The sequence below is a fragment of the Chiloscyllium plagiosum genome, unplaced genomic scaffold (genome assembly GCF_037043375.1).
Source record: "Chiloscyllium plagiosum isolate Xiang-an unplaced genomic scaffold, Cpla_swu_hap1 HiC_scaffold_43, whole genome shotgun sequence".
Taxonomy (NCBI): Eukaryota; Metazoa; Chordata; class Chondrichthyes; order Orectolobiformes; family Hemiscylliidae; genus Chiloscyllium; species Chiloscyllium plagiosum.
Window position 1 is genome coordinate 19482129 of NW_028270181.1, and position 16485 is coordinate 19498613.

At 61.2% G+C, this 16485-nt stretch overlaps 1 protein-coding gene across 1 annotated transcript in view; it reads right to left on the bottom strand.

Annotated features, from left to right (window-relative positions):
* The window catches only part of echs1 (enoyl CoA hydratase, short chain, 1, mitochondrial), a 44846-nt gene extending 31017 nt beyond the window's left edge, over positions 1-13829 (bottom strand). The window contains exons 1-2 of the mRNA XM_087982274.1: positions 13695-13829; positions 10884-11081 (exon numbers count right to left, since the gene is read on the bottom strand). Coding sequence (XP_087838400.1) covers positions 10884-11081; positions 13695-13770 — 274 coding nt within the window. The 5' untranslated portion in view covers positions 13771-13829. The remainder of the gene's footprint in view (positions 1-10883; positions 11082-13694) is intronic.
* Positions 13830-16485: the final 2656 nt, after the last annotated feature.

Consider the following 16485-nt stretch of genomic DNA (forward strand, 5'->3'; position numbering starts at 1 on the left):
GCGCCGCGGTGAGAGATAGCACGCGCCGCGGTGAGAGATAGCACGCGCCGCGATGAGAGAGAGCGGTCGGGCCGCGGTGAGAGAGCGGGCGGGCCGCGGTGAGAGAGCGGGCGGGCCGCGGTGAGAGCGCGGGCGGGCCGCGGTGAGAGCGCGGGCGGGCCGCGGTGAGAGCGCGGGCGGGCCGCGGTGAGAGCGCGGGCGGGCCGCGGTGAGAGCGCGGGCGGGCCGCGGTGAGAGCGCGGGCGGGCCGCGGTGAGAGCGCGGGCGGGCCGCGGTGAGAGAGCGGGCGGGCCGCGGTGAGAGAGCGGGCGGGCCGCGGTGAGAGAGAGCGCGCCGCAGTGAGAGAGAGCGCGCCGCAGTGAGAGAGAGCGCGCCGCAGTGAGAGAGAGCGCGCCGCAGTGAGAGAGAGCGCGCCGCAGTGAGAGAGAGCGCGCCGCAGTGAGAGAGAGCGCGCCGCAGTGAGAGAGAGCGCGCCGCAGTGAGAGAGAGCGCGCCGCAGTGAGAGAGAGCGCGCCGCAGTGAGAGAGAGCGCGCCGCAGTGAGAGAGAGCGCGCCGCAGTGAGAGAGAGCGCCGCAGTGCGAGAGAGCGCGCAGCAGTGCGAGAGAGCGCGCAGCAGTGCGAGAGAGCGCGCCGCAGTGCGAGAGAGCGCGCCGCAGTGCGAGAGAGCGCGCCGCAGTGAAAGAGAGCACGCCGCATTGAAAGAGAGCACGCCGCAGTGAGAGAGAGCACGTGCCGCAGTGAGAGTGCTGCAGTGAGAGAGAGAGCGCGCGCCGCGGTGAGAGAGCGCGCGCCGCGGTGAGAGAGCGCGCGCCGCGGTGAGAGAGAGCGCGCCGCGGTGAGAGAGAGCGCGCCGCGGTGAGAGAGAGCGCGCCGCGGTGAGAGAGAGCGCGCCGCGGTGAGAGAGAGCGCGCCGCGGTGAGAGAGAGCGCGCCGCGGTGAGAGAGAGCGCGCCGCGGTGAGAGAGAGCGCGCCGCGGTGAGAGAGAGCGCGCCGCGGTGAGAGAGAGCGCGCCGCGGTGAGAGAGAGAGCGCCGCAGTGAGAGAGAGAGCGCCGCGGTGAGAGAGAGAGCGCCGCGGTGAGAGAGAGCGCGCCGCGGTGAGAGAGAGCGCGCCGCGGTGAGAGAGAGCGCGCCGCGGTGAGAGAGAGCACGCCGCGGTGAGAGAGAGCACGCCGCGGTGAAAGAGAGCACGCCACAGTGAAAGAGAGCACGCGCCGCAGTGAGAGAGAGCACGTGCCGCAGTGAGAGTGCTGCAGTGAGAGAGAGAGCGCGCCGCGGTGAGAGAGAGCGCGCCGCGGTGAGAGAGAGAGCGCCGCGGTGAGCGAGAGCGCGCCGCGGTGAGCGAGAGCGCGCCGCGGTGAGCGAGAGCGCGCCGCGGTGAGCGAGAGCGCGTCGCCTTGAGAGAGAGCACGCCGCCGTGAAAGAGAGTACGCCGCAGTGAGAGAGAGCACGCGCCGCAGTGAGAGAGAGCACGTGCCGCAGTGAGAGTGCTGCAGTGAGAGAGAGAGCGCGCCGCGGTGAGAGAGAGCGCGCCGCGGTGAGAGAGAGCGCGCCGCGGTGAGAGAGAGCGCGCCGCAGTGAAAGAGAGCACGCGCCGCAGTGAGAGAGAGCACGCGCCGCAGTGAGAGAGAGAGCGCGCCGCAGTGAGAGAGAGAGCGCGCCGCGGTGAGAGAGAGCGCGCCGCGGTGAGAGAGAGCGCGCCGCGGTGAGAGAGAGCGCGCCGCGGTGAGAGAGAGCGCGCCGCGGTGAGAGAGAGCGCGCCGCGGTGAGAGAGAGCGCGCCGCGGTGAGAGAGAGCGCGCCGCGGTGAGAGAGAGCGCGCCGCGGTGAGAGAGAGCGCGCCGCAGTGAGAGAGAGCACGCCGCAGTGAGAGAGAGCACGCGCCGCAGTGAGAGAGAGCACGCGCCGCAGTGAGAGAGAGCACGCGCCGCAGTGAGAGAGAGCACGTGCCGCAGTGAGAGTGCTGCAGTGAGAGAGAGAGCGCGCCGCAGTGAGAGAGAGCGCGCCGCAGTGAGAGAGAGCGCGCCGCAGTGAGAGAGAGCGCGCCGCAGTGAGAGAGAGCGCGCCGCAGTGAGAGAGAGCGCGCCGCAGTGAGAGAGAGCGCGCCGCAGTGAGAGAGAGCGCGCCGCAGTGAGAGAGAGCGCGCCGCAGTGAGAGAGAGCGCGCCGCAGTGAGAGAGAGCGCGCCGCAGTGAGAGAGAGCGCGCCGCAGTGAGAGAGAGCGCGCCGCAGTGAGAGAGAGCGCGCCCCGCAGTGAGAGTGAGCGCGCGCCGCAGTGAGAGTGAGCGCGCGCCGCGGTGAGAGAGAGAGCGCGCCGCGGTGAGAGAGAGAGCGCGCCGCGGTGAGAGAGAGCGCGCCGCCGTGAGAGAGAGAGAGAACGCGCCGCCGTGAGAGAGAGAGAACGCGCCGTGAGAGAGAGAACGTGTCGCCGTGAGAGAGACAAATGCGCTGCAGTGAGAGACGAGAACGCGCCGCAGTGAGAGCGAGAGAACGCGCCGCAGTGAGAGAGAGAGAACGCGCCGCAGTGAGAGAGAGAGAACGCGCCGCAGTGAGAGAGAACGCGCCGCAGTGAGAGAGAGACAAACGCGCCGCAGTGAGAGAGAGACAAACGCGCCGCAGTGAGAGAGAGAGAGAGATCACGCCGCGGTGAGAGAGAGAGAGAGATCGCGCCCCGGTGAGGGAGAGAGATCGCGCCCCGGTGAGAGAGAGAGAGATCGCGCCGCGGTGAGTGAGAGAGAGATCGCGCCGCGGTGAGAGAGAGAGAGCTCGCGCCGCGGTGAGAGAGAGAGAGCTCGCGCCGCGGTGAGAGAGAGAGGGCTCGCGCCGCGGTGAGAGAGAGAGAGAGCTCGCGCCGCGGTGAGAGAGAGAGAGCTCGCGCCGCGGTGAGAGAGAGAGAGCTCGCGCCGCGGTGAGAGAGAGAGAGCTCGCGCCGCGGTGAGAGAGAGAGAGCTCGCGCCGCGGTGAGAGAGAGAGAGCTCGCGCCGCGGTGAGAGAGAGAGAGCTCGCGCCGCGGTGAGAGAGAGCTCGCGCCGCGGTGAGAGAGAGCGCGCCGCGGTGAGAGAGAGCGCGCCGCGGTGAGAGAGAGCGCGCCACAGTGAGAGACGAGAACGCGCCGCAGTGAGAGCGAGAGAACGCGCCGCAGTGAGAGAGAGAGAACGCGCCGCAGTGAGAGAGAACGCGCCGCAGTGAGAGAGAGACAAACGCGCCGCAGTGAGAGAGAGACAAACGCGCCGCAGTGAGAGAGAGAGAGAGAGATCGCGCCGCGGTGAGAGAGAGAGATCGCGCCCCGGTGAGAGAGAGAGAGATCGCGCCGCGGTGAGAGAGAGAGAGATCGCGCCGCGGTGAGAGAGAGAGAGCTCGCGCCGCGGTGAGAGAGAGAGAGCTCGCGCCGCGGTGAGAGAGAGCGAGCTCGCGCCGCGGTGAGAGAGAGCGAGCTCGCGCCGCGGTGAGAGAGCGAGCTCGCGCCGCGGTGAGAGAGAGCGAGCTCGCGCCGCGGTGAGAGAGAGCGAGCTCGCGCCGCGGTGAGAGAGAGCGCGCCGCGGTGAGAGAGAGAGAGCTCGCGCCGCGGTGAGAGAGAGAGAGCTCGCGCCGCGGTGAGAGTGAGAGAGCTCGCGCCGCGGTGAGAGTGAGAGAGCTCGCGCCGCGGTGAGAGAGAGAGAGCGCGCGCCGCGGTGAGAGAGAGAGAGCGCGCGCCGCGGTGAGAGAGAGAGAGCGCGCGCCGCGGTGAGAGAGAGAGAGCGCGCGCCGCGGTGAGAGAGAGAGAGCGCGCGCCGCGGTGAGAGAGAGAGAGCGCGCGCCGCGGTGAGAGAGAGATAGCTCGCGTCGCGGTGAGAGAGAGAGAGCTCGCGCCGCGGTGAGAGAGAGCTCGCGCCGCGGTGAGAGAGAGAGAGCTCGCGCCGCGGTGAGAGAGAGAGAGCTCGCGCCGCGGTGAGAGACAGAGAGCTCGCGCCGCGGTGAGAGACAGCGCGCGCCGCGGTGAGAGACAGCGCGCGCCGCGGTGAGAGAGAGCACGCGCCGCGGTGAGAGAGAGCACGCGCCGCGGTGAGAGAGAGCACGCGCCGCGGTGAGAGAGAGCACGCGCCGCGGTGAGAGAGAGCGGGCGGGCCGCGGTGAGAGAGAGCGGGCGGGCCGCGGTGAGAGCGCGGGCGGGCCGCGGTGAGAGCGCGGGCGGGCCGCGGTGAGAGCGCGGGCGGGCCGCGGTGAGAGCGCGGGCGGGCCGCGGTGAGAGAGCGGGCGGGCCGCGGTGAGAGAGCGGGCGGGCCGCGGTGAGAGAGCGGGCGGGCCGCGGTGAGAGAGAGCGGGCGGGCCGCGGTGAGAGAGAGCGGGCGGGCCGCGGTGAGAGAGAGCGCGGGCCGCGGTGAGAGAGCGCGGGCCGCGGTGAGAGAGAGCGCGGGCCGCGGTGAGAGAGCGCGCGGGCCGCGGTGAGAGAGAGCACGCGCCGCGGTGAGAGAGCGCGCGGGCCGCGGTGAGAGAGAGCACGCGCCGCGGTGAGAGAGAGCACGCGCCGCGGTGAGAGAGAGCACGCGCCGCGGTGAGAGAGAGCGGTCGGGCCGCGGTGAGAGAGAGCGGTCGGGCCGCGGTGAGAGAGAGCGGTCGGGCCGCGGTGAGAGAGAGCACGCGCCGCGGTGAGAGAGCGGGCGGGCCGCGGTGAGAGAGCGGGCGGGCCGCGGTGAGAGAGCGGGCGGGCCGCGGTGAGAGAGCGGGCGGGCCGCGGTGAGAGAGCGGGCGGGCCGCGGTGAGAGAGAGCGGGCGGGCCGCGGTGAGAGAGCGGGCGGGCCGCGGTGAGAGAGAGGGCGGGCCGCGGTGAGAGAGAGCGCGCCGCGGTGAGAGAGAGCGCGCCGCGGTGAGAGAGAGCGCGCCGCGGTGAGAGAGAGCGCGCCGCGGTGAGAGAGAGCGCGCCGCGGTGAGAGAGAGCGCGCCGCGGTGAGAGAGAGCGCGCCGCAGTGAGAGAGAGCACGCCGCAGTGAGAGAGAGCACGCGCCGCAGTGAGAGAGAGCACGCGCCGCAGTGAGAGAGAGCACGCGCCGCAGTGAGAGAGAGCACGTGCCGCAGTGAGAGTGCTGCAGTGAGAGAGAGAGCGCGCCGCAGTGAGAGAGAGCGCGCCGCAGTGAGAGAGAGCGCGCCGCAGTGAGAGAGAGCGCGCCGCAGTGAGAGAGAGCGCGCCGCAGTGAGAGAGAGCGCGCTGCAGTGAGAGAGAGCGCGCCGCAGTGAGAGAGAGCGCGCCGCAGTGAGAGAGAGCGCGCCGCAGTGAGAGAGAGCGCGCCGCAGTGAGAGAGAGCGCGCCGCAGTGAGAGAGAGCGCGCCCCGCAGTGAGAGTGAGCGCGCGCCGCAGTGAGAGTGAGCGCGCGCCGCGGTGAGAGAGAGAGCGCGCCGCGGTGAGAGAGAGAGCGCGCCGCGGTGAGAGAGAGCGCGCCGCCGTGAGAGAGAGAGAGAACGCGCCGCCGTGAGAGAGAGAGAACGCGCCGTGAGAGAGAGAACGTGTCGCCGTGAGAGAGACAAATGCGCTGCAGTGAGAGACGAGAACGCGCCGCAGTGAGAGCGAGAGAACGCGCCGCAGTGAGAGAGAGAGAACGCGCCGCAGTGAGAGAGAGAGAACGCGCCGCAGTGAGAGAGAACGCGCCGCAGTGAGAGAGAGACAAACGCGCCGCAGTGAGAGAGAGACAAACGCGCCGCAGTGAGAGAGAGAGAGAGATCACGCCGCGGTGAGAGAGAGAGAGAGATCGCGCCCCGGTGAGGGAGAGAGATCGCGCCCCGGTGAGAGAGAGAGAGATCGCGCCGCGGTGAGTGAGAGAGAGATCGCGCCGCGGTGAGAGAGAGAGAGCTCGCGCCGCGGTGAGAGAGAGAGAGCTCGCGCCGCGGTGAGAGAGAGAGGGCTCGCGCCGCGGTGAGAGAGAGAGAGAGCTCGCGCCGCGGTGAGAGAGAGAGAGCTCGCGCCGCGGTGAGAGAGAGAGAGCTCGCGCCGCGGTGAGAGAGAGAGAGCTCGCGCCGCGGTGAGAGAGAGAGAGCTCGCGCCGCGGTGAGAGAGAGAGAGCTCGCGCCGCGGTGAGAGAGAGAGAGCTCGCGCCGCGGTGAGAGAGAGAGAGCTCGCGCCGCGGTGAGAGAGAGAGAGCTCGCGCCGCGGTGAGAGAGAGAGAGCTCGCGCCGCGGTGAGAGAGAGCTCGCGCCGCGGTGAGAGAGAGCGCGCCGCGGTGAGAGAGAGCGCGCCGCGGTGAGAGAGAGCGCGCCGCGGTGAGAGAGAGCGCGCCACAGTGAGAGACGAGAACGCGCCGCAGTGAGAGCGAGAGAACGCGCCGCAGTGAGAGCGAGAGAACGCGCCGCAGTGAGAGAGAGAACGCGCCGCAGTGAGAGAGAACGCGCCGCAGTGAGAGAGAGACAAACGCGCCGCAGTGAGAGAGAGACAAACGCGCCGCAGTGAGAGAGAGAGAGAGAGATCGCGCCGCGGTGAGAGAGAGAGAGAGATCGCGCCCCGGTGAGAGAGAGAGAGATCGCGCCGCGGTGAGAGAGAGAGAGATCGCGCCGCGGTGAGAGAGAGAGAGCTCGCGCCGCGGTGAGAGAGAGAGAGCTCGCGCCGCGGTGAGAGAGAGCGAGCTCGCGCCGCGGTGAGAGAGAGCGAGCTCGCGCCGCGGTGAGAGAGAGCGAGCTCGCGCCGCGGTGAGAGAGAGCGAGCTCGCGCCGCGGTGAGAGAGAGCGAGCTCGCGCCGCGGTGAGAGAGAGCGCGCCGCGGTGAGAGAGAGAGAGCTCGCGCCGCGGTGAGAGAGAGAGAGCTCGCGCCGCGGTGAGAGTGAGAGAGCTCGCGCCGCGGTGAGAGTGAGAGAGCTCGCGCCGCGGTGAGAGAGAGAGAGCGCGCGCCGCGGTGAGAGAGAGAGAGCGCGCGCCGCGGTGAGAGAGAGAGAGCGCGCGCCGCGGTGAGAGAGAGAGAGCGCGCGCCGCGGTGAGAGAGAGAGAGCGCGCGCCGCGGTGAGAGAGAGAGAGCGCGCGCCGCGGTGAGAGAGAGATAGCTCGCGTCGCGGTGAGAGAGAGAGAGCTCGCGCCGCGGTGAGAGAGAGAGAGCTCGCGCCGCGGTGAGAGAGAGAGAGCTCGCGCCGCGGTGAGAGAGAGAGAGCTCGCGCCGCGGTGAGAGACAGAGAGCTCGCGCCGCGGTGAGAGACAGCGCGCGCCGCGGTGAGAGACAGCGCGCGCCGCGGTGAGAGAGAGCACGCGCCGCGGTGAGAGAGAGCACGCGCCGCGGTGAGAGAGAGCACGCGCCGCGGTGAGAGAGAGCACGCGCCGCGGTGAGAGAGAGCACGCGCCGCGGTGAGAGAGAGCGGGCGGGCCGCGGTGAGAGAGAGCGGGCGGGCCGCGGTGAGAGCGCGGGCGGGCCGCGGTGAGAGCGCGGGCGGGCCGCGGTGAGAGCGCGGGCGGGCCGCGGTGAGAGCGCGGGCGGGCCGCGGTGAGAGCGCGGGCGGGCCGCGGTGAGAGAGCGGGCGGGCCGCGGTGAGAGAGCGGGCGGGCCGCGGTGAGAGAGCGGGCGGGCCGCGGTGAGAGAGAGCGGGCGGGCCGCGGTGAGAGAGAGCGGGCGGGCCGCGGTGAGAGAGAGCGCGGGCCGCGGTGAGAGAGCGCGGGCCGCGGTGAGAGAGAGCGCGGGCCGCGGTGAGAGAGCGCGCGGGCCGCGGTGAGAGAGAGCACGCGCCGCGGTGAGAGAGAGCACGCGCCGCGGTGAGAGAGAGCACGCGCCGCGGTGAGAGAGAGCGGTCGGGCCGCGGTGAGAGAGAGCGGTCGGGCCGCGGTGAGAGAGAGCGGTCGGGCCGCGGTGAGAGAGAGCACGCGCCGCGGTGAGAGAGCGGGCGGGCCGCGGTGAGAGAGCGGGCGGGCCGCGGTGAGAGAGCGGGCGGGCCGCGGTGAGAGAGCGGGCGGGCCGCGGTGAGAGAGCGGGCGGGCCGCGGTGAGAGAGCGGGCGGGCCGCGGTGAGAGAGCGGGCGGGCCGCGGTGAGAGAGCGGGCGGGCCGCGGTGAGAGAGCGGGCGGGCCGCGGTGAGAGAGCGGGCGGGCCGCGGTGAGAGAGCGGGCGGGCCGCGGTGAGAGAGCGGGCGGGCCGCGGTGAGAGAGCGGGCGGGCCGCGGTGAGAGAGCGGGCGGGCCGCGGTGAGAGAGAGGGCGGGCCGCGGTGAGAGAGAGGGCGGGCCGCGGTGAGAGAGAGGTCGGGCCGCGGTGAGAGAGAGCGCGCGCCGCGGTGAGAGAGAGCGCGCGCCGCGGTGAGAGAGAGGGCGCGCCGCGGTGAGAGAGAGGGCGGGCCGCGGTGAGAGAGAGGTCGGGCCGCGGTGAGAGAGAGCGCGCGCCGCGGTGAGAGAGAGCGCGCGCCGCGGTGAGAGAGAGGGCGCGCCGCGGTGAGAGAGAGGGCGCGCCGCGGTGAGAGAGAGGGCGGGCCGCGGTGAGAGAGAGGGCGGGCCGCGGTGAGAGAGAGGGCGGGCCGCGGTGAGAGAGAGGGCGGGCCGCGGTGAGAGAGAGGTCGGGCCGCGGTGAGAGAGAGGTCGGGCCGCGGTGAGAGGGCGCGCCGCGGTGAGAGAGAGGGCGCGCCGCGGTGAGAGAGAGGGCGGGCCGCGGTGAGAGAGGTCGGGCCGCGGTGAGAGAGGGCGCGCCGCGGTGAGAGAGAGCGCGCGCCGCGGTGAGAGAGAGCGCGCGCCGCGGTGAGAGAGAGCGCGCGCCGCGGTGAGAGAGAGAGCGCGCGCCGCGGTGAGAGAGAGGGCGCGCCGCGGTGAGAGAGAGGGCGCGCCGCGCTGAGATTGAGGGCGCGCCGCGCTGAGAGTGAGGGCGCGCCGCTGTGAGAGAGAGGGCGCGCCGCGGTGAGAGAGAGGGCGCGCCGCGGTGAGAGAGAGGGCGCGCCGCGGTGAGAGAGAGGGCGCGCCGCGGTGAGAGAGAGGGCGCGCCGCGGTGAGAGAGGGCGCGCCGCGGTGAGAGAGGGCGCGCCGCGGTGAGAGAGCGCGCGCCGCGGTGAGAGAGCGCGCGCCGCGGTGAGAGAGCGCGTGCCGCAGTGAGAGAGCGCGTGCCGCAGTGAGACCGAGCGCGCCGCAGTGAGACAGAGCGCGCCGCAGTGAGACAGAGCGCGCCGCAGTGCGACAGAGCGCGCCGCAGTGCGACAGAGCGCGCCGCAGTGCGACAGAGCGCGCCGCAGTGCGACAGAGCGCGCCGCAGTGAGAGAGAGAGCGCGCCGCAGTGAGACCGAGTGCGCCGCAGTGAGAGAGAGCACGTGCCGTGGTGAGAGTGCCGCTGTGAGAGAGAGCGCGCGCCGCAGTGAGAGAGAGCGCGCGCCGCAGTGAGAGAGAGCGCGCGCCGCAGTGAGAGAGAGCGCGCGCCGCAGTGAGAGCGCGCGCCGCAGTGAGACAGAGCGCGCGCCGCAGTGAGACAGAGCGCGCGCCGCAGTGAGTGAACTCTGTAGTGAGACAGCACCCCGCAGCGAGAGACAGCGCGCCGCAGCGAGAGACAGCGCGCGCCGCAGCGAGAGAGAGCGCGCGCCACAGCGAGAGAGAGCGCGCGCCACAGCGAGAGAGAGCGCGCGCCACAGCGAGAGAGAGCGCGCGCCACAGCGAGAGTATGTGCACTGGAATGAGAGAGTGCGCACGCGCCAGAGTGAGAGAGAGAGAGAAAGAGAAAGAGAGAGCGAGAGAGAGAGAATGCGCCAGAGTGAGAGAGAGAGAGCGCATGCCAGAGTGAGAGAGAGCGAGAGAGAGAGAGAGCGAGAGCGCATGCCAGAGCGAGAGAGAGAGAGCGAGAGCGCATGCCAGAGCGAGAGAGAGAGAGCGAGAGCGCATGCCAGAGTGAGAGAGCACGCGCCAGAGTGAGAGAAAGCGCGCGCCAGAGTGAGAGAAAGCGCGCGCCAGAGTGAGAGAAAGCGCGCGCCAGAGTGAGAGAAAGAGAGAGAGAGAGCGCGCGTCGCAGTGAGGCAGTGTGCCAGAGTGAGAGAGTGTGCAAGAGAGCATGGGCACTTGAGAGAGAGAGTATGAGCGCGTAAAGAAGAGAAAACAAGACCGAGAGAGAGCGAAAGTGTAAGAGAGCGAGGGTGAGAAAGAGCGAGAGCGAGGGAGCTTGAGAGAGCGCGCGAGCATGAGAGAGAGCCTCAGAGAGCGAGTGACAAAGAGAGGGAGAGAGAGAGAGAGAGAGAGAGAGAGAGAGAAAGAGAGAGAGAGAGAGAGTAAGAGAGAAAGAGAGAGAGTGTGAGTGAGCTTGAGAGAGTGTGAGTGTGCACGAGATGGAGGCAAATAGATTAAGGGAGGGGATTACTTAAAACTTGTCATGGCCATCTTTTTTGGATGAAGATATAAAATATTTCAAAGGGTTGTAGCTGAAAAAAATTCAGAAATAGAAAGAGATGAGGCCATGGAAGGATCAAGGACGAAGACTTTCAAACCTAGGCCCTGGTGGACTGAGAGCCATTGTAAATCAGCAAAGACATGGTGGATGGAGGGGACAGTCCAAGTCAGAATAGACACTGAAAGTTTGGATCTATTCAAGTTAATATGTAAAGTTGTCGTGGATAAGAGGGAATGGGGTGAATCTAATTTATAATTGTTTTTCTCTTCTTAAGCCTAAGGATACAGTACATGAGGAATCAGAAACTGCGGAGGAGCTGGTAGCTTCAAACCTAGGATTTCCAAATCATTCCAACTTTGAGGTTTTCGACCCATTACGTTTGGGTTTCTTAATAAATAAAGGAGCTCCATGTCTATACTCCGTCAACAACTCCATGATCTTGGTGTCATGTAAGTACCACGATGAGAAAAGGGGAACGATATGGATCAGAGTTATTTTTCCCTTATCCATAAATTCCTGCTTTTCCAAAAACGTTGCACCATGTTGGAAAACAGACAACAGCCTGTTTCAGATCTCACCAGTGAACATGCACCTAGATACCTGCCTGCAAATGCCTTTTCACTTCCTGTCAGGACAATGGCTCCAACTGTAGGGTCATCTTCAAACAGGTCCAGTGCCTGATTGAGTTCCTTCATCAGTACATCACACAACGCATTCAAGGCCTTTGGCCGATTCAGCTGGATAAAGCCCACGTTCTGCTGCTCACCCTTTTTCTCCACAAGTAGATGTTGGTACTGGCCACCTTCAAGTGAGAATGACAAGGCGGAGCATGTTAATGAATAACTTCTGAACAGACAGTAAAACATCCGAGGTTAAGCAGAACAGCTATGGATTTATACTCCAAAACAAACAGAAATCACCTACAAAGGAACTTTATATTTTTCTCTAACTATTCTACTTCGATCATTGGTTAATTTCCAAGAATGCTGACCAGCGTATGATAGTTGATGGATTCGCATTCATTCACTCTTTCATTACCAGAATACAGTAGCCCCCCCTGTACCTATGAGGGATATGTTCCAAGACCTACCGCAGGAACCCGAAACCACAGATGGTAGCACACTCATTCATTTAAATGGGAAATTTACCTTCCCGGCAGACCCCTGGTTCTGGAAGGTTCCCTATAATATGTTTGGTCTGTGGTAAACCGTGGGTAACTGAAATCACGGAAATCAGACCCACAGATACGGGGTCGCCCTGTATAAGTATGGGAATAGCAGTAGGCTATTTAATCCATTCAATCCCATCATGACTGATTGAACACTTCAATGCTTTTTACCCATCCCATTCCTATTCCTCTGCATGTCACGGATAATTAGAAACCTATCATCCTCTGCGTTAAACATATTCAAAGATTGTGTTCCCACTTCCAAAAGTTCACAACACTGAGTCAAAATAAGTTGCTCATCATCTTGAATCTAAATGGCATTCCTTTTTTTTTTACATAGTGTTCCAGAACTCAATCAGCAGGGGCTGTGAAAAAAATGGAGATATATCAATGTAACACATTAATTCATACAGTTAATCGATGAATGCATTTCACAGGATTAGCCCATAATGGGGGCAGATGATTTTCTGGGGAACATACCAAACTTTTTACTTGCTACCTTAATGGTGTTCAGAATTGTTATGGACTAGGCCACACCACTCAAAATATTCTTTGCAATTTGTTTCAGTAAGTGTAGAGTTAAAATTACCCAGAGTAAGTTAGCAAGGTTGACTACCAGGTTTTAAAACAGACAAAAATTTATTCACAGAATTACACAATGAATCAAAAAGAACAGAATAAAAAACCCCTACAGACTCAGTCTGTCCAAGCTAGGCTTAATTATGCTGTTCCAAATATGCGCCACAGTCCCAATAAGCAAACCCCTTAAACACAGTAAAAATGAAACAAAGGTTTACAGGTCAAAGTTGGAAGGGCAGAAGGAGACAGAGTCTAGCAACTTGTTTCCACACAGCCCACAGCTGAACTCCCAAACTAGTACTGGAGTGAACTGCTCGGCTTAACTTCAGTTTCCAGGACTGGCTGTTCCTCTTTCATTATACAGGTCACTTCTAAAACATGACCATTTTGGTCTGAAGTCTCATCTGTTTACATTTAAACAGAAGGCCTCTCAAGAAACTCTTTCATCTCTGTACCAAACCAGTCTAATTGGAACCTGAGTGCTGAGAGATAAATAGGAGGGTGGGGGTGGGGCTGGGGGGTAAGGCATGAAGATGTAGATGAAGATGGGCATCTACCTTCATGTAGATGAAGGTGAGGGATGGTAGGGATAGGTCAGAGGGAAGGGTGAAGTGGATAGGCAGGAAGGAAGATGGACAGGTGGGACAGGTCATGAGGGCAGTGCTGAGTTGGAAGGTTAGATCTGGGATAAGGAAAGGGGAGCGGAGATGAAGAAACTGTTGAAATCGATGTTGACGCCATGTGGTCGGTGGGTCCCAAGGCAGAAGATGAGGTGTTCTTCCTCCAGGCATCAGATGGCTAGGATTTGGCAGCGGAGGTGGCCCAAGACTTGCATGTCCTTGGAGGAGTTGAAGTGGTTGGCCACAAGGTGGTGGGGTGGTTTGGTGCCTGTGTCTCAGAGGCGTTCCCTGAAACATTCCGCCAGTTCACATCCTGTCTCCCCGATGTAGAGGAGATCACATCGAGAGCAACGGACACAGTAGATGAGGTGTTTGGATGTGCAGGAAAATCTCAGCTGGATGTGGAAGGTGCTGTGGGGCCTTGGACAGAGGGAAGGGGGGAGGTGTGGGTGCAGGTTTTACACCTCTTGTAGCAGCTGTGGGCTACTCCCTCAACAAAAATAAACTGGTCTCAACAGCGAATGATAGCAAAGGGTAGTTCTGTCTGCCCCAGTATACCCCTCATTCAACTTTCTACAAGTGGTCGGGTTTGAATGAGTTAAAGCCTCATTCAGACACTGAACCTTAATAAAAGCCAGGCCTAGTTGCAGGAACAGGGACAACATTAAAAATGATAATTTCTTTTTGTTGGGGGGGGGGGGAAGAGAGGGGAGGTGGTGTGTTAAAGCAACTGGTGCACATTTATTTTCAATTTGATTCAAAACAAAACACATCAATAACAAAGACATCAGCAAACCAGGGAGCTCGTTGTAAACGGGTGCAATGCAATTTTACTAAAAGCTAGTTTACTAATTTCTATTAAACAGGGATTCGGCTGCAGAGAGGGTCGGCGGTGCATGTGCATCGTCATGCACAGTCCTCAAGTTTTCAAAGGTCACTCGCAGTTTGCATTCACCGTCCTCCCCCCTGAGCCAGGCAGAAGGCCCCGATGTTGGGTTTGCACAGGGTTCCTCACCCCCTGCAGCACCGGGAGAGGTGCAGAGCTTACCTGCGCTGTACGCTCTGACTGCAATAAACCTGGAGGCACGGAGAGAAAACGCAGCCGCCCCGCACAGAAAGGACATTGTTGCCGTGCTCTGAGTGGGATCCGCCTGTGCCTGTGCCTCTGCCCCCAGCTATCGCGATAGGCCAATGCGCCACCCTCCCCGAGAGCTGTCAATCACCCGATCTGGGCTGCAACATCAGCCAACCCAACCCATCCCATCCATTTGAGTCAGCGCCACTTCCAATTCACATTTTAACAGCGAGAAGAGAATTTATCCAGCAAATGGTACATTTGGTCGCTGAATTAGAAATCTCACCGAAATGCAAATACTTTGCCAACACTGTTGTCAAAGTGTTGAAGGAGCAGCGCTCCGAAAGCTAGTGCATGCAAATAAACCTGTTGGACTATAACCTGGTACTGTGTGATTTTTAACTTGGTCCACCCCAGTCCAGCACCGGCACCTCCAAATCATCTAGGCCCGAAAGTGAGGACTGCAGATGCTGGAGATCAGAGTCAAGATTAGAGAGGTGCTGGAAAAGCATAGCAGGTCAGGCAGCATCCGAGGAGCAGGAGAATCAACGTTTCGGGCAAAAGCCCTTCATCGGGAGTTAGAGCACCACTCTAATCTCACCTCCAAATCATGACTGACTGCGATAGAGTCTCTATCTCTGAGACAGAAGACCCGTATTTTAAATCTCACCTGGTCCAGATGTGTAACAAAAAAAAAATCTGTGGAAGAGGTTGATCAGAGAGTACCTGCATTAAAGTGTCACAACCTGTCGTTTTGTTTTATTGACACCAACCCGCCTGATTCCAGTTTTATTTTTGGACTGTTTTCTTATTTCACTGGAGTGTGGCTATTTCCTTCACGTTCGGATTTTCGCCTAAACCATGTTGTCTGCTTTCACATGTCCCCATATTTTTCTAACTGTGTGAAAAAATGCTGCCTCAATCTTTCCCCTGTGGCATCATTGTGGCATTTCTGGGATGACATGCTTTCAACTGGTCTAGGCGAAAGTGAGGACTACAGATGCTGGAGATTAGATATTTCGGGCAGGAGCCCTTCATCAGGAATAATGGGCTGATGAAGGGCTCCTGCCCGAAACGTCGATTTTCCTGCTCCTCGGATGCTGACTGACCTGCTGTGCTTTTCCAGCACCACTATAATTTTGATGCTTTCAAATTGACCAGGAGCAATCTAATGTGAACACTACTCTTAGACTCACAACAACAATGAAGAGGCCCTTCAGCCCATAAAATCCATACCGGCATTCTATTGAACAATCCAATTGGTCTTATTCCACCCCCGCCCGCTCCATAGTCTATTTCCCCCAAGAACTCATCGAATTTCCTTTTGATATTGTTGATTTTAAATGTATCCAAGTACCACAAACACACAGCTAGTGATTCCCCTCCCCAATATTTGAGGCATTTTCAGATCAACAGCTCAAATGACATGATGGTGCTTGAGTTTCCTGTATGCCAGGGATGGGGAGAGGGAAGGTGGCTTCTGCAGTGATGCAGCCTGAGTCTTCGGAGTGGATGCTGCTGTTAAACACACATGGGATTAGGGGAGAGTACTTACTGTGAGACTGTTTGTCTGGGACGACTGTTAGTGAGTTAGAGGGGGTTATGCTTTGGGATGTAATGGGTGTCTTTTGACTGTGCCAGCTATGTATTCCCCCCCCTATTACGAATGCCACTCAGCTACATGTTCAGGTCTCCTTTCTCAACAAGATCTGGCCTTGGGGTTCTGAACTGAGACGGAGGCTGGTACGTTTACAACACTTGAAATGCATCTGGATGGGTATATGAAGAGAAAAGGTTTAGAGGGACACGGGCCAAGTGCTGGCAAATGGGACTAGATTTATATAGGATATCTGATCAGAATGGACAAGTTGGACGGAAAGGTCTGTTTCTGTGCTGTATATCTCTTTAACTCTATGAGAGGGGATCACATAGAAACATACAAAATCCTGATGGGACTGGACAGGCTGGATGAGGGAAGAATATTCCTGATGTTGGGGAAGGCCTGAACTAGGGGTCATAGTCTGAGATTAAGGGCCATCCAGGACTGAAATAAGGAAGAATTTCTTCACTCAGGGAGTTGTGAACCTTTGGAATTCTCTCCCACAGGAAGCTGTTGGGATGAGTTAATTAGATATATTCAAGAGGGAACTGGACATGGCCCCTGCAGCTGAAAGGATCAAGGGGTTATGGAGAGAAAGCAGGAGTGGGATACTGAGATTGCATGATCAGCCATGACTCAGAATGTTAACTGTGCTTTCTTTCCACGAATGCTGCCAGACCTGCTATGTTTCTCCAATAATTTCTGGCTTTGTTTCAGATTTCTAGCATCTGCAGTTCTTTGTTTTATTTGTGGGACAATAACAGAATGAAGAAGAAATAATCACTTCCTTGAGGGGAAAGTGGGTAGTGCAGATGCTGGAGATTAGAGTCAAGTTTAGAGTAGTGCTGGAAAAGCACAGCCAGTCAGGCAGCATCTAAGGAGCAGGAACATCGATGTTTTGGGCAGGAATGAGGCTGGGAGACTGTCCACCCCCCCGAGGCTCCCAGCCTCATTCCTGATGCAGGGCTTTTGCCCGAAACGTTGATTTTCCTGCTCCTCGGATGCTGCCTGACCTGCTGTACTTTTCCAGCACTACTTTAATCTAATCACTTCCTTGAGTCAGGTCTCTTTTAAAATATGCCAAAAACAGTCCCACTTTGCTTTATTAATATTTACGTAATTCTGCCTGGATACGTAACCAATGTGATTTACTTTATGTCGCAA